We start from the raw sequence: 22,197 nt of genomic DNA on the forward strand, positions 1-22,197 counted from the left end.
TGGCACCGGAGTTTGGAACGATGATACGTGCCTTTGAGGACGCAGATCGGAAGAAGAGAGGTCTGCCGGAGTTGCGTCGGAACGTCAGATTGGTCGAAGCCAATGCTGATGTCGACGATGCGGAGGTGTTGTTCTAGCTGGCAACGGGAGCCGGTTAGAATGTGTGCAGTTGTGGGACTGCACGAGAGTGTTTGGGACTCGCTGAGTCTCAGAACACTGAGTGACGTGTACATATTTTCTATTTTGGAACGACCACGGGTTGTTCTTTGGGTTTTACGGAGTTGGGTATTTTGGGAACGTCACGAGCATACGAGGACTGAGTGTGTCAGTTTGGAACGCGAAGGAGTTTGTGAAGCATCAGTTTGGAACGTGAAGGAGTTTGTGAAGCATCAGTTTGGGACGTGAAGGAGTTTGTGAACAATCAGTCTGGAAAGTGAGGAAGTTTATGAAGCGGTAGTTTGGAGTCCGAGGGAGTTCGGATGCGTCGGTTGGGAACAAGAAGAAGTGTTCAAGAGAGATTCGTTGACGATAGAAACGGAGAGTTAAGAACAAGGCACGACAACGAGAAACGACGAAACGTTTCGGCTAAAAGGGAACGAGAGCTACGAACGGCTACATCGCAAAGACGTGCTACTTGGCGGCCTTCTTCTGGTCGTCCTCCTCTTCGTCCTTGTCGCTTTCCTCGTCGCCGTCCTCGTGCTCGACGAATTCCTCCTCTTCCTGCTCGTCCTCGTCGTCGTCGGCTTCGGACTCCTCGTCGTCGTTACCTGAAGCGTCTTCGCCGTCGGCCGCAGCTTCCTTCTCTTCGTCCTCGCCTTCATCTTCGAACTCGGACCACTCGTCGCGGCGACGTTCCGTACCGGACGGTGGACGGACAGCTGGAACTTCGTACGTTCCTGCGGTGATCTGGGCCATAATGTCGTCTTGAGCCAGCTTGACGGCGTGGTTGTTTACGAGCGTCTGCCACGGTTCCTCGTTCTTCTCACCAGCCCAAGTCACGTTGGGCTTCGTGCTTGACATAGTGTCGCGGCGAATTCGTGCTAAGGCAGCAAGGGAGAGCCGGCTCTTCTCGTCTGCATCCGGATTCAGTGCTTCCGTAGACTCGAACAAGGAGCGCATGCTGGGGTACCCGTAAGTGTCGATATTCGACGGGTCCAGCGCGTTCTCGAGCGTGGCGTCGTAGCGTTCCTTGTCCTTCTGCTTCAGGGTCGCTAGGTCCTCGGCAATGGGTCCGTTGTAGGGACGGCCATCGCGTGTGGCTCTGCCGGGTTGGCCCCCGAGCCAATACATCTCAGGGCGCTTCTCCAACATCTCGAGGAAGGCATAAAAGCCCCATGTCTCTATGCAAATACTGGTGAAGGCCCAGCGAGCTTGGACGGCGCGCATCTTCAGCTTACGACGCTGAGTCATGGCCGCTGCAGTGGCAAGAGGAGCGTGTAGGGCCCACTCCCAGAAAGCACGGCGATGGGTCATCCAGAAACGCCAGTGTGCGCGGTACACTTGACTGAACTTGATTGGATCGTACCACATGGGACGTCCGGTCCAAGGGTACGCAAGGCGCCAGGGCTTCTTACCAAGGGCCTCTGCCTTCGCCAAGATGGCAGCAATCGCCCGACGAACGGGAGCAGGAGCAGAGCGACTCACGTCGAGAAGATGGCCGAACTCGTTGGATGGAACGTGCGCCTTCTTGGGTTTGCTGGCGACGCGAGCCTTCTTAGTGGACGACTTGGAAGTAGAGTCGTCACCGCTGGACTTACGCTTGCCTCGCGCGGGCGACTTAGGCGACCTGGGTGTCTTCTTGGAGGGCGACTTCGACTGCTTGCTCGACGACGTCGTCGACGCCGTAGCAGATCCTGAAGAGGGAGCAGAATCTACCGGCGCGGGGAGGGCCACGACGGTTCCTTGGAGCGAAGCGTCGGTCTGACCGTTCATGATGTCCTCGGCGAGCTGGTCCAAGAACTGGAGACCCGACGACATGCTGTTGGCGCCCAGGCGCGCGCAGCTCGGTCCAGAACTGCTGCTGGAAGGCCCGCGCAGTGTCCCCAGGGGTGCCCTGCTCCTCATGGTCAAGGGCGGCGTTGAAGAACGCCCGGAAGCGCCTCAGCTCGGCGGCGGTAAGTCGTGTGGACATGGTGAAGAGCGGATTGTGAAATGAGAGAAATCCGAAAACAGGAAGTTTTCACTTGATGGCTGCCAAGGGGCACGCGAGAAGGTTCGACAGTTGGGACGTGGCGTCGACTGAGGGACGCAATGATGCTTGGTGACTTGGGCGGACAAGGTTTCGGGTGAAGAACCTTCCTGACGGCTAACGGTCTGGAGGATCTGCTGTTGTGACGATGTCACTTGGAAATTGATGAAGATGTGGGGAGCGTTAGCGGAATGGGCGGAACAGGCGAACTGGACGATGGACTTCGAAGTGGCGGACGAGATGAGGGTCGTCGGCAGCGCTGTGATGGGGATAGTGATCTGGATTGCAACGACGCCTCTGCGGAACGTGTCGTGGGCGTTCCTCGACGGAACGATCGAGAACGTACGTGCCATCTACTTTTTCTGGTACACTTGCTGCGATCGCTACTTGGTGACGGCTCGAAACGCCCATGCCGCAGCTGTGCCACCTCCGGAGTACGCGTGCGCGCTAGTAAAGCTACTGTTCTTGGTTCCTATCGCGGTGCTACAGGACTACGAATCCCGCTTTGAGATTACCGGTCGAATGTGCCTTAAGTGGTGTGAGGCGTTCCACCATTCGTGCTGCCTGTACGTTCCAGGGGCAAGTCTTTTGCTATGGAGAACGTCCTGCCGGTACGCTCGTGCCACCAGCGAAGCTGTGGTAGCCGTTGTGGATCGAGTTGGAGATTTTATCGTGGGAAGCTACTTGCTGACATCATTACTACTGTCTATCCTAATCTACCTGGCCCGCCTGGTGTAAGAGAGCATCGAGGGAATACTGTGTGGCTGGATGGGAGTGACGCTGGTTGTGTTGATCGTAGACGTCTACCTGGAGTTTGAAATTGGCTGTTGCTACTGGAACTTGGCTGTGTTAGTTGTCGGTTGCTACAGTTACGTGGTGCAGTATTACGAAGGGCTCCGGCCGAGCGCTATGGACCAGAATGATAAGGCGGCGAGACGCAAGTGGGAAGGACTGGCTGGTCGTATAGAGCGTCGTGAGGAAAGAGAGCGAGCTAGCGTGGAGCGACTGCGAGGCATGCAGGCCGAAGGAACGTCGTCTGGAGTAAGGAACGAGAGTCCTAATGCAAGTGGAACGTCACGTGGGAACGTTCCAGATCTGACTGTGGGAGACACCGTGCGACAGGCTCCGGGCGATGTGGCTCGGCGAGGTCACCGAGCGTCAGTCGGGGAGAATTGTCACGGTGTACAGTTAGACGGTGGATTAACGATGCTGGCTGACTGCCTGCAGAAGGTCTACTCACTCCAGACTCTCCGGACCACGTCCAAGCAAGCGGGACCTGCGGCCAAGACAGTGACGTTCCAAGTGTGAAGTCGTGGAGCAGCTGGTCGTGGCGGAAATTGGAGCTGGACCGCCACGCACGAGGGATCTGACAAAAAGTAAGAAGCTCTAAAAACTCTTAGCGAGGTGAAACGAGGAAGTCAGTCGTGGATTTCCTTCTAACAAGAAACACAAGAATATATCAACTTTTACATTACACAGTAGTGTCGCTAATACTACTACCTCCTACGTCGGCCCAAGATACTCACGACCCCGATTAGAGGAAGACCGCGACACGAAACTCCTGGATTGTACACTCGCGTCGCCCGTGTTCTCGACTACATTGATGATATTTTGAAAGGTGGATCCAATGTGAATGTGACTGCATTGCTGACGGCAGGTGGAAAGACAACGGACGTCCCGGGAGCTGCTCGCTAAAATTTTCATCGCACAAAGGATGCAAGTAAAGGCCAGAAACTCGGTAACGCTAGAATTCATTTTACGTTGCTTTTTTTACAACGTTAGCACGGAAAGTTTGAGCACGGTAGTTAAAGGGTTAAAGGGTAACCCCTTAAATCAACCCTTTTTTACTCGATTTGTAGAATGAGGATGGCTTGTGCGCGAGTAAGCTCGACATCAATTAAAATGCAACGCGCGGCCACTTTGTCGTTTTTATTGGTTTCACATACAACACAGCTCTTTCAAAATGCCATATCGCAACAGCTTCCTCTCCGTAGTCAGCGCCGCCACTAATATGAAGACTCCCCCGTCGTTCTCACTTTGTTCGACTGCCGCAATCGATTCTGCTGCCTCATTTTGTTTCGCCACTTTCGACGGGTTTTGATTGTCAGTACTTTGCCTCGTTACAGCATTCGGTTGAGCTGTGATTGCACTCGCAATTGAAGGGACGGCACATTGCTATCACACCTTGGTTTTCTTCTTGGGGGGAGGCAAGCTGTCAAGCGCATCAAAGCTCAACTCCACCTTCGTGTCCTGCAAGTTGTCGAGATCACGATACGACGTCGAAACCTGGCGAGGATCCACAGGTAGTTCGCTGTCAGGAACACGAGGCGGGCCACCAGACGGAGGTCCGCGTGAGGGCGAGCGGCCGTAGCCACCGCCGTTGAACCGAGAAGGCGAGCGTGGCGGTCGGTCAAAAGAGCCCCGTCGCATCCGATCATCACGCATGGGAGGGCCACGACCCCTGTAGCCATCGTCGCGGTAGAATCCTCGGCCACCTCCGCCAAAATCTCTCTCAGGTCGTCCACGGTAACCGCCGCCATTGCGACCTCCGTTCGATCCTCCCGCTCGTCCACCCAGCACAGCACCACCAGGCATATTGTTGCTAGTCTCAAGAGGAGGCATCGGGTGCTGCTCATCCTCACGGTATTGCTCCCACATGTAGCTCTCGCCCACTTCGGCGATCTTGTCCACCGCCAGCTCCGGGTGTTTGTTACGAATATGCTTCTTGACGAAGTCCATAGCCTTGAACAGCTTCGTACACAGACGGCAACGGTGTTTCCCGTCATCACTGGCCTTCTCGCCATAGTTCGAGTACGTGCTTTCCAGCGCAGCCTCCTCACGAGCTTCAATTTCGTCCACCAGAGCACGATCCTTTGCACGCTTCGCCTCCACAACGTCAGGTGCCAATTCCTTCAGGTACGTCTGCACCTTTTCGTCCAACGCTGCGGCCCATCCACCGATAGCCTTCGCAGTCTCACCAGAAGATCCTGACGCTGTCGTGTCTTTTTCTTCTTCGGTATTCGCAGCGTCATCCTTATTCTCTTCCGTCGAGACGTCAGCCTCTGGCTTCGCTGTGGCTTCCTGTCGAGCCTTTTCTTCCTCGATATCGCGCGCAGAAGGCGGCGGACGACAGAAGAGCGCAGGGTGAGCGTGCATGATGTCACCCATGTCGAGACACTGCACACCTGCATAATAAATATAGTGGTGTACGCGGCGCAAGTATGCCACGACAACGTCCAGCTTCTGTTTATCACTCGAGTAGTTCTGCGTCACTTCTTCGGACGCCAGCAAGGCCTCAATTCCGAAGCGCGTCAGCTTCTCTTTCGTCCCATGGAAGAGACGCGCGTCCAGCGCCTTAGCAAGAGTGAGAGACTGCATAAAGTCGGCAGTCAAACGCTCAGGCACAGACAGGTACGACGGAGTCTTGAGCGGAGCACGCGCGCGATGTGGAGACACCTGGAGACGGAAAGGAGGGAACTGGTTGCCGTCTTCCACAAAAGTGTTGTGGATCTTGGGCATGGCGTCGCTAGCGGCGGCCGCGCTCTCGTAGATGATGTACGCCGAGCGGTCAAAGTCGAACGCGCTCTTCTTGACTGGATCCGACAGGTACAAGTAGACGTAGGGTCCTCCCTGTGATGCAGTAACATGAATCAGTACTATTTCCTATTTCTGTGTGAACATAAGAGTACACGTACGGCCTTCTTGAGGGCTTCACTGAGGGTGCCGACAGGACACGCGCATGGCACGCGACGCACGTACAGCACACGCGCGCTGTTCTCGAGGTCATTGGCAAAGTCTTCGCCTAGCGGGTTCACGCCGTTCTCTGCGGGCGGCTGTTCGTCCAGGCAGATCTTGGCCGCGCCGGACCGCACGCGCTCGCCGAATTGCTTGGCTTCGTTCATCTGCTGTGTGGTCTTTTGCTTCTCCACGCGGTGACGCAGCGCCGGCGAGTAGCGCTCCTGTAGCCACTCGTCGCGCTTGTGCAGCTCGAAGAAGGCGCGCAACACACGCTGCACGTGCTTCTTCTTGTACTCCTCGTAGCGCTGCTGATACACCTCAGGTGGTGACTCGTCCGTTTGACGCATCATCCAGACTTTGTACGACACAAGCGGCTCTGGTAAAGATGACGCACGCGCGTCGCGACGCGACTCGTCGAAGCGCGGGCCAGACTCCCAGTCCCCGCGGCCGCGACGAGGGCTGCGACTGCGACTACGGCCACGTGGGCCGCGGAATCGCATGTCGTAATTATCGCGACTGTCACTACGGCGACGGAAATCGTCGCGCGGACCATACGGACCGGTTACAGGCGGGAAATCCTCGCGCATCGGCGGCTCCGCCTGCGGTTAGTATGAGACGTTAAAGGCTGCAGGTGTGTTGTAGAGGGAGAGGAAGGTGTGGGGGCAAGCAGGGACTCACCATCGTGGGTCTACTGTCCGAGAGAAAGAGTTGCGCTCACGTACGAGCGCAAGGAAACTCTTGCGACGTAGCTGGTGATTTGAAGACTGAGGCGCCTCCACCAAGTAGTAAGCGTACCGATAGTATGGTACACTGTACCGTTTAGTGGCTAAATTTGTGTGGACCAGTATTACCGGTAAAAGGTTTGAGCGTGCCAAAACCGGTTGCGAGTTTATTACATTGCTACACTTCGGCGGAGCCGCGGTTGGCATTGGCCTTTTGGCTGCGTGGAGATCCTGCAGTCTCGCCGAAGGTAAAGTCTTCGGCGGGTGGCTCACTGCTGCCAACGGAGATGGCGCCGGTGGCGAAGAGGATGTCGAAAACGATGCACACGGACACCAGGAACATGGTGACGATGGCGGTAACGATGTTGGAGCACTGGAACCTGCATACTTCCTCCAGCAGGATCATGATGTCCTTGTCCACTCCTGAGCACACGGCCGTGCCTACCGGTGCGGCTGCAACGGCCACAGCGCTTGCGAACGAGAACATGAGCCACACCGAGTCGAAGATCACGAACGTTCGCACTTTCGGCTGACGGAGCTTGCGGACGTCGAAGACCAGCACGCGAACGGTAAACATAACGACCACCAAAGCTCCAATGGTCATGAGGAAGTAGACCTGTGTGCCGGACCGGAACATCTCTTGTCCGTAGTCGCAGCTCTTGACGCCGCCGGAACCAGCCGTTCCTGTAGCGATCAGCGCGAGGAGAATCGTCAGCAGACGGACCATCATAGGGATACGCTCGTGCACCATCTTGGATCTCGTGTGCTGGATTAAGTCGCGGTGGTTTCTGCGGTGAGAATTCTTAAATGAAGCTGTGGCTACTGCATACCTTCATGCTACTAAGAATACACTATGCGATCGTACGAACTGCACTTGGCAAACGAATCGCATGAGAGACGGCAATGATTTTTTCTCGTCAGGATATTTTTACGATTCCAGTTTTCAAGGTTGTTTTAAGGCGAAGTGTCTATTTGTGGAAAAATTACCATGCTGGGACTTCGTTGAAAGAGAACAAGCTTGTACCATGTCAACTCAACTGAGAGCCAAGACGACTGGGTTGGTCATTGATGAACGTCCTGAACGTACAGACTCCCCTTCGCAAAGTGATGACGTAGCGTCTTCATACGATAGCGAATACGACGACGATGAAAGCGATTACGAAGACAGCGACTCGGATGAGGAAAGCGACGATCAACCGGTGCTCGGTCCGTTGCAGCGCCTCTCAAATGCTCTGAGATTGAAGCAGCAACATTTGCTCGCTAAGCGACGTCATCCAGTGCTTGAATGGAAGGCAGACGCTCAATGGCACGCCGACAATGCAGCAGGTCGGGCAGCTGCCGCGCAAGAACAAAAGCGCCGTGAAGAGGTGACAGTGGAGAAGAAAGCGCGTCGTGAACGCAAGGTGAAGCGCAAAGCTCAGCGTCACTTCACCAAGCAGAAAGAGAACGAGTTTCGCACTCTTCTGGAGGACTACAACGTAGCCATCATCAAAAGCAAGAAGCGCACTGAACTACTGACGCAGTTTTCTATTGAAAACCGCTCCATTGAGAAGCGAAAGCTTGCTGCTATTGAGGCTGCTAAGCGTGTAGATCAGTTACGCGACGCGGCTGACAAGATAGCGCAAGCGGAACAGCGTGATGAAGAGGAAAAGCAGCTTACGCTTAACAGGTTACAGCTCTGCATCGATACCTCCAATGACATGGGGAGGCGATATGGATTACTCCCCGCTATCAACACGCCCACAGCAGCAGCACCAGACGAGCAGGGTGAGACGTCCACCGTGATGATACTTCGAGTCAACCATGCTCCAGTCACAAGCGATGGCGACTTAAGTCGCACACCAGGCCCATCAATGCTGTCAGCAAAGAGACAGTACTTTACGCTCAACTTGAAGCGTTGCAAACATGTCGAAGAACTCCGAGGCGAGAGGATTGGCGATCGAGGGGCAAAGGAGCTGGCTCGGTCTTTGCTAACGGGCGCATGTCCACGCGTTCGCAGCATTCATCTAGGGTGGAACCTCGTCAAGTATCCTGGGATAGCGGCGCTGGCGGATTGCTTTACTCGTGGTGCGTGTGCTCAGCTCCAGGAGCTTGATTTGCGGTGCAACAATATCGATAGCAAGGCCTTCGCGACGCTACTCACCGCTTTAGAAAAGGGAGCATTGCCAGAGATACTGGACATCGGGTTACAGGGCAATATTTTGGGTGATGGAGGCGCTCGTGCACTTGCACACGCGTTTTTCAGAGGTACACTTCGTGGGTTACGACGAGTTGATATACGCCAGAACAGAATACGCAATGACGGCGTTCTGGCACTCTGGAACGTGTTCACGGCTCCTAACTTCCGGAGGTTTTGTCCAAAGCTTGAACTCCTGGATATGCGTCGGAACGATGCGCACGGGGCACTTACAAGGTCGTTTTGTCCGTGTCCTCCTTACCTCACATTTTGAATTTAGATTCATTCTACACAGTTGGTTTCGTGTACTTTTTGTTTCGAGAGTTTGAGATCGCGAAAGCTTTTACATGAACGAGGCCGACGCATTCTTGAGCTCTTGCGTCCTGGGAGAGGAAAGTGACGTGAACAGGTTGAAGCAAACACGTAACAAGCACCAATACTCACACGCTGCGAATAAAGAGTGCTTGGTTGATTGTTGATACTGATTCGGGCAGGCGCAGTGTTGGTTTTTCAATCCCAAGATTTAGTAGCGCTAGAAGCCACGAGGTTAGTTCGTTTAAAGCTGCGCAAGTATTATTTGCTGCTCAAACCTTGATCATATTGCTCCGTGGTGATAAATCCTAGCTCTTTGATGTCGAAAGCAGCGAACATCACCTTGAGATCGTTCTCCTCGAAGAAGGGGACCTAGTTCGGAGTAGACTCAGGTCAGCTTGTGTATACAGAATTGACAGCATATGGTCTTACGTGACGTTGCTCTTGCTTGGCTGTTCGCATTTCGTCAAGCTGCTGAATGAGGAACTCGCGAGGGTTGGAAGGTCGGTGGTAGAGGAGAAGCGTTCCCAGGCCCTCGAAAAGCTCCTTGATGCCGTGTGAAGCCATATACAGCTCCGCACGAACCTTGGGGTCCTTCGTGTTGGCTTCGGGAAGCATCAAGCTCGTTTGTCGTGCCGACGACATCGGTATTTTCGCAGCGCGGCGATTTCTACGAAGTATTACTTCAGTAAAACTCCCAATAGACACTTGAAACTAACAATCGCATTCCAATAACAATTAATCGTCCTCTATATGTGTAACGATAAATTCATCACACACCGGTAAAAGACGCAACAAACATTACTCCTTTTTAAAAGGACTGAGGTCAGCATAGCATTGCTCGAACATCTTGTCAACCTCATCATGCGCCTCCGCAGGGAACATGGACTACAGGAATAATATCAGCAAATAGTCGTGGTGCTACAATCCAACAGATCTAAAAAAACGGCTTACACTCGTAGATCGAACAGCGTGTTCACGAACACATCGCGAGTTGAGCCAGCGAGCACTCTTCTTGAAGAACTCGACGTCCGGCAGCACAGTCTCCAGTAACTTGGCTTTCTGATAACACTCGGACTCACGCGCCGATCGGATCTCACTACAATACGACGCAAACATAGTCAGCATCCCTACTGGTGTTTTGTCAGCTGGAGGGGGGCCCACCTGCAGGCCAAGATGTCCGACTTGGTGATGTCCATCTTGCGCACAGTAAACTATAACACATATATCGTCAACAAATCGCTGATCTAAAGCTTCAACTTATAATCCAATCAGCGTACATCGTAGGCGTGGATAAGCTCATGTACCATGGTCTCCTCCACCTCCCGCACGGAGTGCAGGCGGTTGGCACAGAAGACGACGGTGGGTGGTGGCGCCGAGAAGAAGGCGCGGGCGTTGCCCTCGGGGCCTACACAGTAAAGTATGAGACTCTATACAGCACAGCTTTAGCGTGGTACAATTTTTACTATAAAACGCACCGTCATCACGGCAATCGAGACACACAAAGTCAATGGCGGGCACGGCGCTCTTGCCTTCACGATGTTGTTGGGCCAGGAACTAGAGATTTTAAAATCCTCAGCTCGTTAGCGATTTATATTCAAATACAGAAGATTAATGCCTCTCGCCTGCCTTGTTGATGATGCCCACAATGTGCTGTGGCCGTCGCTGCTGCAGCGCCACCTGCACGGCGTCCTCGCACTCATACAGCTCCATTTTTCGTTGTCTAAATCTTCTCTGTCCAGCAGGAAGAGTCGCGTATCGTACAAATTGTAACATGATGAGACATAACTACAGGACATCAATAAATGATGTTTTGTACACAATTTGTATGTGCACCACATATCATTAAACTTCAATTTGGAATTGTCAGCATTTTCGAATCTGCCCGCAATGCGCTTCGATCAACGTGGTGTGTATCGAGCTCTGCCTCTTACTGAGCTCTCCTTCCTCTGACGGGGCCTTTAAATGCAGTGGCAATCGTCACGGGTGCTGGCAACGGACTGGGCCGCGCCTACGCCGAGTATCTGGGCAAACTCGGCGCCAACGTGCTGGTAAACGATCCACAAGCATCTGCAGCTGATGACGTCGTGCAGCGTCTTGGAGGAGGCGGCAAAGCTGTAGCCAACTATGATAGTGTCGTAGAAGGACACAAAGTCGTGGACGCAGCGCTGCAAAAGTGTAAGCGCAGAGTTAACTGCGATGACTTTCCGAAGACTAACTTTGCACACAAATTAGGGGGCCGCGTGGACATTCTCGTGAACAATGCGGGGATCATCCAGGACAGTTCGTTCGCCAAGATGGCACAACAGCAATGGGACGATGTGTATAAAGTTCATTTAGAAGGAACCATGAGGTGAGGCAGCTTTGCAAAAGAGTAAATGGGGTAAGCTCCTCACCAGGTAGTCTGTAGAATGACCAAAGCGTCGTGGGGCGTCATGAGGGAGCAGGAGTTCGGACGCATTGTCAACGTGGCGTCGGCCTCTGGATTGTATGGGAACTTTGGACAAGCCAACTACTCAGCCATGAAGCTGGGTATTGCTGGGCTCACGTTCACTCTGTGCAAGGAAGGCTACAAGCGCAATATCATGGCGAACGTCGTGGCTCCGTTGGCCAAGTCTCAGATGACCGATGGACTCTTGGAGAAAGAGTTGAACGACAAGTTGACGCCGGAGAGCGTCGCTGCTTTCGTTGCGTGAGTGTAAAATACCGTTTTTCCGATAGAACGTGTCAAAGATAGAATGGATTGGGTTTGGATACGCATTGTTAATGACGTGTATCGTGCAGGTATCTGTGCCATGAAACCTGCGATCGGACGGGCAATGTATACGAAGTGGGGGGCGGTTGGGTGGCTCAGACGCGATGGCAACGGTCACGCGGTGTCGTCTTTCCTAAAGATGAGCTCACTCTCGAGAAAATCGCATCGCAAATTGATGAAATCGAGGTGCGTGGGGTGTGCTGGCTCCGCAGGTCCGTTGCTAACGCTCGCTACATTTGTCTCCAGAATTTTGATGCTGAGCCGACACGGTACCCGAGAAGTCTACAGGATACGATCGCCTACCTCCAGAGTATTCTAAAGTGAACGATATCATAGTCACATTGCCTGGTTTGTCTCGTAACAAAGGGCGTTAGTGCGCTGATAATCAAGACGAAATAAACGATCCTATCAAGCTAATCAATGGGTGAGTCTAGTCCAACGGTGCTGAGTTGTGGCTTGCAAAAGAGTGCTCGTGCTACATTGGTTACATTTGAATAATGGTTAACAACGATTTTCTCTAGCCGCGAAAGCCTCGACTAATTGCTGCGGCCATCCATTCCATGTCGATCTACTGGCTACTGGTGATGTCACCATCAGCGGCACCAACTAATTTACCTTGTCAACGATGCGCTAGACTTAAGATTAGTCTAGAAGCTCCTTCCCATTGCGTGGAAAGCTACATGTTGTGCCGAATGTAGGCCTGTAGCTACCTGATTTCTGCTGGATTATCATACACACACTCGCCTACCAAACCCATGATTCGACGTTGCTGTCTATTATAATAATTCTAATCGTCAGATGGAAAGGCTGAACTTTGCATCATATTAACAGGAGCACCAATGTAGCATTGTCAATGTCACACGCAAGAGTACATATTTCTACGATCCACTTCAGTGAGCCGGGGGCGTGGGGGTATGAACAAACTTACAAGATTTGCTTTTTCTAGCAGAACGAAGATCAAACAGGCTTCGATTACGCTACATTGTGTTTGGAGCGCGCCGTCAGGGCCCTGTATTTTAATTGTACATATATAATACTACTTTGTAATATTCTCCCGTCTAGGTTGCACACAGGTAGACTGCGTGTGCGGTTGTAGATCGTATACACTGTGCTCAGCAGCAACAGCAACCAAATCGCTTCTATACTCCTACGCAAAGCTCAGCGCTACTTCCTGCCAGGAGCGGCGCTGATTACAATGACTACATGTCGAATTCGGCGCCCACCTTTGATCATCTGTAGATCCGGACAAGATAGGCCCACACATGCTCGACGATCTGTCCCGCCTCATCGATGTGCATTCTGAAGTTGAAGATCGCGACGACAACGCCGGCAAACCAACAATCGGACGCGCTCAAAGAAGCTGACCTCGGCTCGGGCTAGCTATCGCCCCCGCTCACAGCGTAATTCACCAACGACACCAAGATCCATTTTCCATTTCGTCTGCTGGGTGTCAGCTCTTGGGGTTCTAGGAAAAATGACCTACGTGATCGCGTGGTATGGATTGCTTTTTCTGTTCGGTACTGCAACTTCGTCCACACAAGAATTCGGGTTGCACAACAATTCCATATTGACTGCAACAGCTTCCAGCGCAGCACAACATCCCAACTACTCTACACCGGGTACAACGGAGCTGCCATCGATACTGACGAATAGCCTATCAGCATCCTCTTCGACGTCTTGGAGCGAGTCCGGTTCAGCGTCGGAATCAACGAATCCTAGGCAAATCTCAATCAATTCGGCAACAACCGCTGTCAGTACATTCGAGTCAACCTTCAAGAACTGGGTTGGCCCAGTGAAGAGACCTTCCGATACAGCGTGTTACCGTGAGGCGCATATCGGTAAAACGTGTCCACTCGAATTCAACAGTAAGTGGGACACGTGTTGGGCGCAATGTCCGATCGACTTCCCCGTCAAGTGTGGCATGGAATGCATCCGACAGAATGATGACTGCAAACTCGAGATCGTGACCAAGACGGCGTATGTGTTTCAATCAGTGATGGCGCTCTCTCTTTTTAATTTATACGGAGAGTTCAAGCTGATGGCCAAGGCTGTTCGAACTGCTTTTAGATGCGCCAAAGAGATGGCAAATCTGGTGAAGCACCTCAGCAAATTCGTGCGTAACATCATGGTAACAGACCCGCAAACAACTCAAGAGAAAGCGCTGGATGTATTGTACCAAACGGACAATGTGGTCTTTGATATCCCAGTCACAATCGCGGAATGCATGGGTATCGTCGTCAAGGCCGACCCCATCCGATATTACGACAAAATAACAAACACGGCCGAGTTAATCTTACGACAAGTGATGGCCGACAAGGAATCAATTCTCGAGAGCTGGGACTCGTTCAAGACTTTTATGAAAAAAGTTGCGCTTGGCGAGTCGATTTCAGATCTGAAAAGCTCCGAGATCACGTCGCTACAGCGAGCCATGAAGTCCGACTCAACCTGTGGCTACGATATGAAGCGCATTGCCGACCGCACATGGATGACTGTCTTATCTCTTCGCAACCAGAACCCTCAAATGTCTGAAAATGAACTTCGTGTCTACATGAGCAAATCACACCTTGTGTTGCACGATATCCCAGTTGCAACCAACAATTGTATGGATGAGCTGATTGCTGAATCAGGTGAAGCCAAAGCTTATCAGACTCGAAATATGCTACGAACGACGTTAGGAGTTATAGTGGAGGACCTTATCAAGTCGGGGACAAGTAGTAACGGCACGTACCTGACTGCTGAGCACTACGCGTACAAGATTGCTGACAAGGCTGCTTCTTTTTATGGTGTATGGGACATCAAGGGCATCGGCAACGTAATCGGTGAATTTCTCCAGACAATCTGCGGACCGACGAAGTTTATCGGAGAAATTGATGATGGCCCTGCCAATAATTCGCTAGGACTGAAAACGGATGGCAAGGCGTTCAAAGGCAGTTCTGGACGTTGGTCCAAGGAAGGCGATGGGGTAGTCACCTTGACGTTCCAGAGTGAAGATACAAAGGATGTGACCGTAAATATTCACTCCGGTGGTGGCAAAATCGACGAGGTAGACGTGTCCAGAGGTTGCTCTGCGACTTGGACCTCCAACGTGACAGCTTTGGGAGGTAAAACACTTTACTTGGATCGTTGGCGACCAGGCTTTCTGGGTCTTCCTGGCACAGGAGGCGGGTCGTTGGTACTTTGGACACCTCAAGCTACGGAAAGCGGGGGTCATTTGAACTTGAAAGTGAAATTAAACGCTAGCTAGACAGTGTCTAGGAGACACGATGTAATTGTAAATTAACAAATACAAAACCCATTTGCAGTATATTTGCTGACGAGGAAAAATTTAAGGGGTCGCGCAGCGCTGTGGCGCACACCACTTCGGACTTGCTCGTTGTAGAATTGAAGCGAAAACACATAAAAATCAAAAAGAAGGCCACTTATCATCAGGATTGCAATCGAAAATTCCTCCCTGTTTATGGCTTAGTGCAGCCTGTTGGCTGGCTGAGTCGCCCCGCCACGTAAAGCTCAATTATCAATACATGTACAGAACGTTAAAACGCAGGCAAATTCTTGTTTCTTCTAATTGCTCGTTGACATGAGTGTAGCGCTAATTGTTTTTATAAAAAATCGTAAAAATAATTTTTAACCTAGCCCTTAAAAGTGTTTCTGTGTCGCAAAAAGCAAGATCAATGACAGCAACGCTATTAAAGACCGCACAACATCAAATGTCTGTGCCACCATCTTTGCACTTAGCGATCGTCTGTCCCTCACGATCGATTTTGTTACAATCACACATCATCTTACTATATTGTACTACTGTACATGTACGCTCGTGCAAAATTTCTGAGCCGGGATGATGTCGCCAGTCGACATGCACTGCGGCCTTACTACAGTACTGTAAATGTACATGTACCACAGATCAGAAAGACGTCTCCTAAATGAAACTTGCGGAAAGATATCCTGTCGTACACACATATAATGCAAGTCCAGGAATTACAATGGACAAACTTGATATGAAATTCCAAGGACATTTTTTGTTTACAAAGTGTTACAGGTATAACAAATGAACGAAAAGGAGAAGTACCGACAAAAAAATTATTAAATAAAAGTAAATACGCTGCATGTTTCCCAATAAATGTGCAGCCATTTTTTCTATATATGAGCACCGCAAATTTTGCCACTCTATTTTTGAAGTGGTATTAATATAGCATTCCCCAAGAAGTGAGTGTCTTTGTGTCGAAGTCGAAGCACCATCTTGGCTACGCCGCACTTGCGACGAACTCGCAGATATGGACGCAAATGAGACCACAGGATCTACAGCAGGCAATAGCAAAGATAAAGAGACTGTGAAGGTGGTGGTGCGATGTCGACCACTTTTTGGCAAGGAACTCGTCGAAGGCAGAAAGTCGATTGTAACTTTGGATCAAGCGGCAGCCTTAATTTCGCTCAAATGCCCCGATAATGGCCAGATCAAGTCCTTCACGTTCGATTCGGTTTACGATGAAAACACTTCACAGCGGCAATTCTACGATGAGTCTGGGTACCCGTTAGTAGAATCAATCTTCGACGGCTATAATGGCACAATATTCGCGTACGGACAAACAGGTTGTGGCAAGACCCATACCATGCAGGGAAAGGATTCCCCTCCAGAACTACGTGGTGTCATTCCACTATCTTTCGATCATATTTTCGATACCATCAATGCAGATACAACGAGGGAGTATATGGTTCGAGCGTCGTATCTTGAAATCTACAACGAAGACATTCGCGATTTGCTCAATGATGACGCCAAGAAGAAATTGGACTTGAAAGAGTCGGCAGATGGAATTGTATACGTAAAAGATCTTACCGAAATTGTCGTAAGGGATGTAGAGTCGATGAACAATGTCATGAGTCGAGGATTTAAGAACCGGACTGTTGGAGCTACGCTCATGGTACGTACTGTCTTACACGCGGGTAAAAAAATATAGAGTGGCTACTCATTTTGAGGGTTCCTTAACAGAATGAAGGCTCGTCCCGATCTCACTCCATTTTCACAGTAGTAGTGGAGACAAGCGAAACGATCGGAGGGCAAGATCACTTCAAAGCTGGCAAGGTACGTTTTCACTTACTGCATTGTTGACATTGTACTTTTATTCTAAATTTTGGTTCTGTAGTTGAATTTGGTCGATCTAGCAGGAAGTGAACGTCAAAGTAAAACGGGGGCTACGGGCAATCGCCTTAAGGTATCGTTGCGTTTGAGAAAGTCAAGAATTCGATGTCTTACTGATATTTTGTGTTACGAACTCAGGAAGGATGTAAGATCAACTTGAGTCTGTCAGCTCTGGGTAACGTCATATCGGCGCTTGTCGACGGCAAGGGCAAACATATTCCGTACCGAGATTCAAAACTTACACGACTACTGCAAGATTCCTTGGGTGGTAACACCAAGACGCTCATGGTGGCAGCAGTAAGTCCGGCAGATTACAACTACGACGAAACCCTCTCCACTCTACGGTACGCGAATCGCGCCAAGAACATCAAGAACAAGCCCATTGTGAACGAAGACCCGAAAGACGCCAAGCTGCGCGAATACAAGGAAGAGATCGAGCGGTTAAGAAAAATGCTTGAGTCTCAGACACAGACAGGTACCAATGAGTTGGGTACATTGAGTAGAATAGGGACCCCCCTACGTCCGCTCTCGAATAGTAACAGCGTCGAGCTGGTAAAAGAACGCCAAGAGATTGCAAAATACCAACAAGAAGCGGCTGAAATGCTCGAGAAGGCCAAGAGAATGATGGACGAGGCCAAAGCTTTACAGGCTCAGAATCAAATGCAGCAACCGGATCCAGCAAAGGATCCAGAACTTGTTGTTCAAAAGCAGAAAAGTTCAAGTGTATTGGGCAATTTCCCACCTCTCCTGGGTCTTTTCAGTAAGCAAGAAGCTAAGCCCGACCCAGTGGCAACCACAACATCAACGCTTGCTGTTGAAGACCCAGCTATTAAACAAGTCATGCACGAAGCCTCTCAGATTGATGCACAAGCGAAGGAGATGATGGCAAAAGCTGAAGCCATGATGAAAGAAGCTGCTCAACGACATATTGCTCAACAGGTTGAGGTTGTAGTTAAAGAAGTGATCCCAGACTCGCATGTGAAGGAGCGTGACGAGCTTCGCGAGCTGAATCAAGCGATTCTAAACCAGCGAGATCGAATCGGCCAAGAGCTCGAACAAACGCAGGTAACGATGGAGACTTATCTGCGTGAAAAGGAGATGCTACACGCCAAGCTAAAGAAGATCGAGAGCCATATCCTCGGTGGCGCATCAGGGTCGTCGTCCACGCGTGGGGCTGCGAATGGTCATGATGCGGACTCGGAGGTGGCTTTACTGAAGCAGCAAGTGGAGTATCGTCGAGCACAGATCAAACTACGCGAGAAGGCCAAGAAGCAAGCCAAAAACGAGGCCATGCGACGAGCTCTCGAGCTGGAAAAGCAGCAAGTCGAGGAAGAGTTGAAGACAGCACAAGAAGCGGCCCAAGCGAGTTTGGCTGCAGCGCGCAAGAAGGAGGCCAAATTCAAGGCCAAACTGGACGCCACGCGACAAGAAATCGCTGATCTTAACAGCGAGTTTGAACGCGAGCGAGAAAACTTGCTGGACACTATTCGAGAGCAGACGAAAGAGGCGAAGCTACTGGAACAACTAGTTGAACTTTTCTTACCGCAGAATGAACTGGTGAAAGTGTGGGAGCGAGCGGTGTGGAGTGAAGAGAGAGAGGAATGGAACCTGCCAAAGCTGAAACCTCGAAGTGACTTCCACATGATCAAACTCCCGACACTTGGAGGCGCTGGGATTGAGTCTGGCGGGGCAGAGGTGGTGATAGAAGAGGAGGCAAACGGTCGACAAAGTAGCGCGGGAACTGCAACTGTGCGCTCATTGGGGTCTTCGTCAAGTACAAAGAGGAGAAAGAGTCGACCATCCTCACAGAGTGTCGGAGTTATCAGCCCCTACGAAGAAGGAGTGACAGGTCAAACGCCAGCTACTACAGCTCGACTCCCGAGCGCTGTTCACACCAGTCGACCTGACAGTAAAGCGGCTTTAATCGCAAGAGGAGTGAGTCCACACAACAGCTCGAATGGCAGTAAAGAACGTCGGAAACTCAAGGAGAAAGACAGGGGTTCTGGCACTGCTGGATCAACGCACCAGCGTCAACCTCAAGACCAGGAACCTCAACTCGCTAGTGCGTATGAAGCTCCAGGAGCAAGTCACTACTTCCCGGGAGAGGAAGATCTGCTTACTCCTCTATCAGGAGAATATCCTCGCGATCGATTGCAGTCTCGTCAAGGTTCTCGACAGGAATCGCGACAACGCAGTGGGAGCGTCAGTGGGAATTCCAGAGCAGGCATGGGGCAGTTAGAGCACACTCCACCGGCCGCTACAGTGGAGAAGACACGGTCTACAAGTCGAGGGGATAACGGAAGTCGACAAGGAAACCATCGGCATCGCAAAGACCGAAAGGAGCGACAAGAAGATGACAGTGCAGCAGGGATTGAATGGGTCGAGACGAATGAAGCTCCGACCACAAAGAAGAAAAGCAAACACTCCAAGAAGAAGAAGGAGCGTCGCGACAAGGCAGAAAACGGCGACGTAGCAGCAGATTCAGTCAACGATCACAATTCGTCCCAGCGTCGACCTTCGTTTCGATGTGCATCCGACCCCCTTTCGACACAATAAATGAAAAAAAAGGTTTCTGATTGCTGGGTATTTTGCCTAAATGTGTCGACATTAAATTGTCCTCAACGCTTAGCTTTTCGCTGCGATGTTGCACTCGCTTGCTGCCTCATCTTCTTCTGAGCTTGGAAGAATGCCAACGAGTCGGGATCCTGAGCTCGGATGCGTTCGACCTCCATTTGATCGAACTTCTCACCGTCATCCAGGAAATCGTCCTTACTAAAGGCAGGTCTTGCGTAAGCGTCAAACGCACCACTTTGGTTCTTACTAAGAGCGTGTGCGCGTCCTTCGTCCTCGTACCAGTCCTCGAATTCCCGCACCAGTCGTCGTCGTAGAAGCTCGACACTGCGAAGAGCAAATTCCAGCTCAGCCTTAGCGTCTTTGAGGTCTCCAAAAAGCGACCGGTAGTCTCGTTTAGCCTCTCGCTCAGCTGTCATAAGGATGAACTCTTCTTCATCGACAACCTCGTCACGCTCTTGCACCTGCTTGACCGCGCCCTTACGCTTCGCAGCATCAAAAGCTCCTCGTTGGTTGCGTTTGTCTTCGAGTTGTGCACGGACAGAATCGATCTGAGCTTTGGCAGCATTCACACGGCGTGTCACCTGTTTAACACGCTGTTTAGCGTCGAATAACTTGTCCTTTTCGGTCTGTAGATTCTGATAAAGCTTCCTCCCAGGTCCTGCAGATCGGTAGAACTGGAACGCATTGTTTTTCTCGACATCTTGCGACGTAGGAACATCCGTTCCAGCTTCGTAGAGTGCTGTATCATCTCCACGAACATCTTCGTTGTTGTCCGAGATGCCTGGCAGCGCTACTCCACTCGACGATAGCGAGGCTGAAGGACCATTAGCAGTCTGCTTGGCGCTACTTGCTCCTCCCCCACGAGGGTTTTTCTTGCCAGTGTCCATAGTAGAAGGTCGTGCAGCACCTGACACGAGACCGATAGGGAATCCCAGAGCTCCAGGTTCCTCTTCACCCACCAGTTCTTCACTGTTAGCGTCATGGATCTGAAGGTCCTTTCGAGAGCCAAGTGAAGTCTGAACTCTCGACGCTGACGACCCAGCAGACCCGGCTCTTGTTGAAGTGCTGGGGTGTCTGGAGTTACCATGAGAGCCTGACCCGTTCTCCCTAGACGCTGTGCTTGAACTCAGTCCTTCGCTCTTAAAGAGTAGCTTGAATTGACGAAAGAGCTCGCGGATTTCGTGGACGCTCGTCAGTCGCAGAGCTTCGTCTTCCATCTCTTGCGTCGGTGCGTCGATGTAGCGTCGTATCACTTGCTGTAGCTGGTGTTTCTGCTCTGGCGTGTGCTCATCATAGACCACAGCTGTACGCTCTACTAGTGCGTCGTGCATAACCAATTCGTGCTTAAGGTCACGAATCTGTCGCTCATATTTACGAAGCAATAGAGCTGGATCGGTCTCCACGATGGTGGCTACTTCGTTATGTACTCGCATCATTCGTTGCGCCAACTTAAGCGTTGAGATGGTTTCCTCAAGATGACGTCCCTCACCCCAGATACAAGCAAACATGAGTGTATTCGAGTTGCCTCCAAGCGAGTCTTTGAGGACGTTCGTGAGCTTCGTCTGACGGTACGGAATATGGCGTGGTTCTCTGGAGCCCAAGGCCACGATGCATTGCTCTAGAAAACTCAAGCTCTGGTTGATATACATGGACTCTTTCTTGATCGTAGACATCGTGGAGTTCACTCTAGACGAAGCTTTCGTGGGGCTTCCGGTTAGCTCGCTGTCGAACGTTTTCTTCAGTCTCTCACTCCCGGCAAGATCCACGAGATGGACTTTGCTTAGTGTAACGCGTTCAGTGCCCCCAGCTCGGGATTTCTGAGCGATGTGGAAGGTCAGTACACAATGGGAACGATTCGAGCGTTTGTTCAGTTGATGCTCAGCTACAGTACGTTGCAGTTCACCGTTGAAAAGCTGGTCCAGAGCCTCCTGTTCACTACGTACTTCCACCTGCGTGAGACCACGCACATACGTCCCTCGTGCGTCCTCGACTACCACGAGTTCTCCGCTGCCTCCTCCATTGCGATCACTTTGTTGTCCTTCCAACAGATCGAAGATGCGATCGTTGTAGATCTCCATGTACGACGCACGAACTGTGTACTGCAGCTCGATACGGTTTTCCACCTCCTCGAACAGCTGCGCAATAGCGCGCGGTGCAATGCCTCGATGCTGGTAATTACGTGTATCTCCTATCATCGTGAAGCTCTTGCCCGCTCCTGTCTGTCCGTAGGCCAGGATGGTGCCGTTGATACCGTCCACTACTGCGCCATGCACAATGTCGCGTGCGATGGCCTCGTACACGCGGTCTTGGCCGGCATTGTGCAGCACCTGGTGGAACTTGAACTGCCAACAATCCTTGCGGTTCGATGGCCCAGCGTCGGTTTTGGGTGGTGAGAAGCCGCCAGAAGCTGCCGCGAGGGCCGCCGAGCCACTTAACACGGTGATCGTGCTGTCATCGGGGTCGATCTGCAGCTGGTGTGTGGCAAAACTCGCTGTTGGCCGCGTGCGAATGATCACCTTAACGCCATTGCGACCCATTTTCCACGTAACTGAGCACTACGGGCGCAGTCGTTTCTGAACCATTATGGCAACTTCAACT

General features: G+C 51.5%; 9 protein-coding genes across 9 annotated transcripts; 4 read left to right on the forward strand and 5 right to left on the reverse strand.

Moving 5' to 3' along the window:
• Positions 1-4,102: 4,102 nt before the first annotated feature.
• Positions 4,103-6,513, reverse strand: PITG_08416 (uncharacterized protein; the record flags this gene model as incomplete). Its single annotated transcript, XM_002903753.1, has 2 exons — positions 4,103-5,818; positions 5,884-6,513. The coding sequence occupies 2 exons, from the start codon at positions 6,511-6,513 to the stop codon at positions 4,367-4,369; spliced, it is 2,082 nt and encodes a 693-aa protein (XP_002903799.1).
• A 260-nt stretch (positions 6,514-6,773) lies between these two features.
• On the reverse strand, positions 6,774-7,441 carry PITG_08417 (uncharacterized protein; the record flags this gene model as incomplete). The annotated part of the gene is made up of 1 exon (XM_002903754.1): positions 6,774-7,441. The coding sequence occupies one exon, from the start codon at positions 7,397-7,399 to the stop codon at positions 6,827-6,829; it is 573 nt and encodes a 190-aa protein (XP_002903800.1).
• Positions 7,442-7,673: 232 nt separating this feature from the next.
• On the forward strand, positions 7,674-9,098 carry PITG_08418 (uncharacterized protein; the record flags this gene model as incomplete). The annotated part of the gene is made up of 2 exons (XM_002903755.1): positions 7,674-8,429; positions 8,517-9,098. 2 exons carry the CDS (start codon positions 7,674-7,676, stop codon positions 9,096-9,098), a joined length of 1,338 nt encoding a protein of 445 aa, XP_002903801.1.
• Positions 9,099-9,130: 32 nt separating this feature from the next.
• On the reverse strand, positions 9,131-9,819 carry PITG_08419 (sporangia induced hypothetical protein; the record flags this gene model as incomplete). Its single annotated transcript, XM_002903756.1, has 4 exons — positions 9,131-9,207; positions 9,269-9,356; positions 9,415-9,508; positions 9,569-9,819. 4 exons carry the CDS (start codon positions 9,779-9,781, stop codon positions 9,168-9,170), a joined length of 435 nt encoding a protein of 144 aa, XP_002903802.1.
• A 118-nt stretch (positions 9,820-9,937) lies between these two features.
• On the reverse strand, positions 9,938-10,849 carry PITG_08420 (metalloprotease family M76, putative; the record flags this gene model as incomplete). Its single annotated transcript, XM_002903757.1, has 6 exons — positions 9,938-10,024; positions 10,091-10,235; positions 10,301-10,350; positions 10,417-10,544; positions 10,615-10,693; positions 10,784-10,849. The coding sequence occupies 6 exons, from the start codon at positions 10,847-10,849 to the stop codon at positions 9,938-9,940; spliced, it is 555 nt and encodes a 184-aa protein (XP_002903803.1).
• Positions 10,850-11,026: 177 nt separating this feature from the next.
• Positions 11,027-13,255, forward strand: PITG_08421 (peroxisomal multifunctional enzyme type 2, putative; the record flags this gene model as incomplete). The annotated part of the gene is made up of 7 exons (XM_002903758.1): positions 11,027-11,045; positions 11,108-11,314; positions 11,372-11,489; positions 11,547-11,828; positions 11,921-12,077; positions 12,723-12,759; positions 13,131-13,255. 7 exons carry the CDS (start codon positions 11,027-11,029, stop codon positions 13,253-13,255), a joined length of 945 nt encoding a protein of 314 aa, XP_002903804.1.
• A 557-nt stretch (positions 13,256-13,812) lies between these two features.
• PITG_08422 (uncharacterized protein) lies at positions 13,813-15,135 on the forward strand (the record flags this gene model as incomplete). The annotated part of the gene is made up of 1 exon (XM_002903759.1): positions 13,813-15,135. The coding sequence occupies one exon, from the start codon at positions 13,813-13,815 to the stop codon at positions 15,133-15,135; it is 1,323 nt and encodes a 440-aa protein (XP_002903805.1).
• A 1,027-nt stretch (positions 15,136-16,162) lies between these two features.
• PITG_08423 (kinesin-like protein) lies at positions 16,163-19,581 on the forward strand (the record flags this gene model as incomplete). Its single annotated transcript, XM_002903760.1, has 4 exons — positions 16,163-16,807; positions 16,876-16,968; positions 17,030-17,098; positions 17,176-19,581. The coding sequence occupies 4 exons, from the start codon at positions 16,163-16,165 to the stop codon at positions 19,579-19,581; spliced, it is 3,213 nt and encodes a 1,070-aa protein (XP_002903806.1).
• A 62-nt stretch (positions 19,582-19,643) lies between these two features.
• On the reverse strand, positions 19,644-22,136 carry PITG_08424 (kinesin-like protein; the record flags this gene model as incomplete). Its single annotated transcript, XM_002903761.1, has 1 exon — positions 19,644-22,136. The coding sequence occupies one exon, from the start codon at positions 22,134-22,136 to the stop codon at positions 19,644-19,646; it is 2,493 nt and encodes an 830-aa protein (XP_002903807.1).
• Between the last annotated feature and the right edge of the window lie 61 nt (positions 22,137-22,197).

Source organism: Phytophthora infestans, genomic scaffold (assembly GCF_000142945.1).
Source record: "Phytophthora infestans T30-4 supercont1.13 genomic scaffold, whole genome shotgun sequence".
Taxonomy (NCBI): domain Eukaryota; phylum Oomycota; class Peronosporomycetes; order Peronosporales; family Peronosporaceae; genus Phytophthora; species Phytophthora infestans.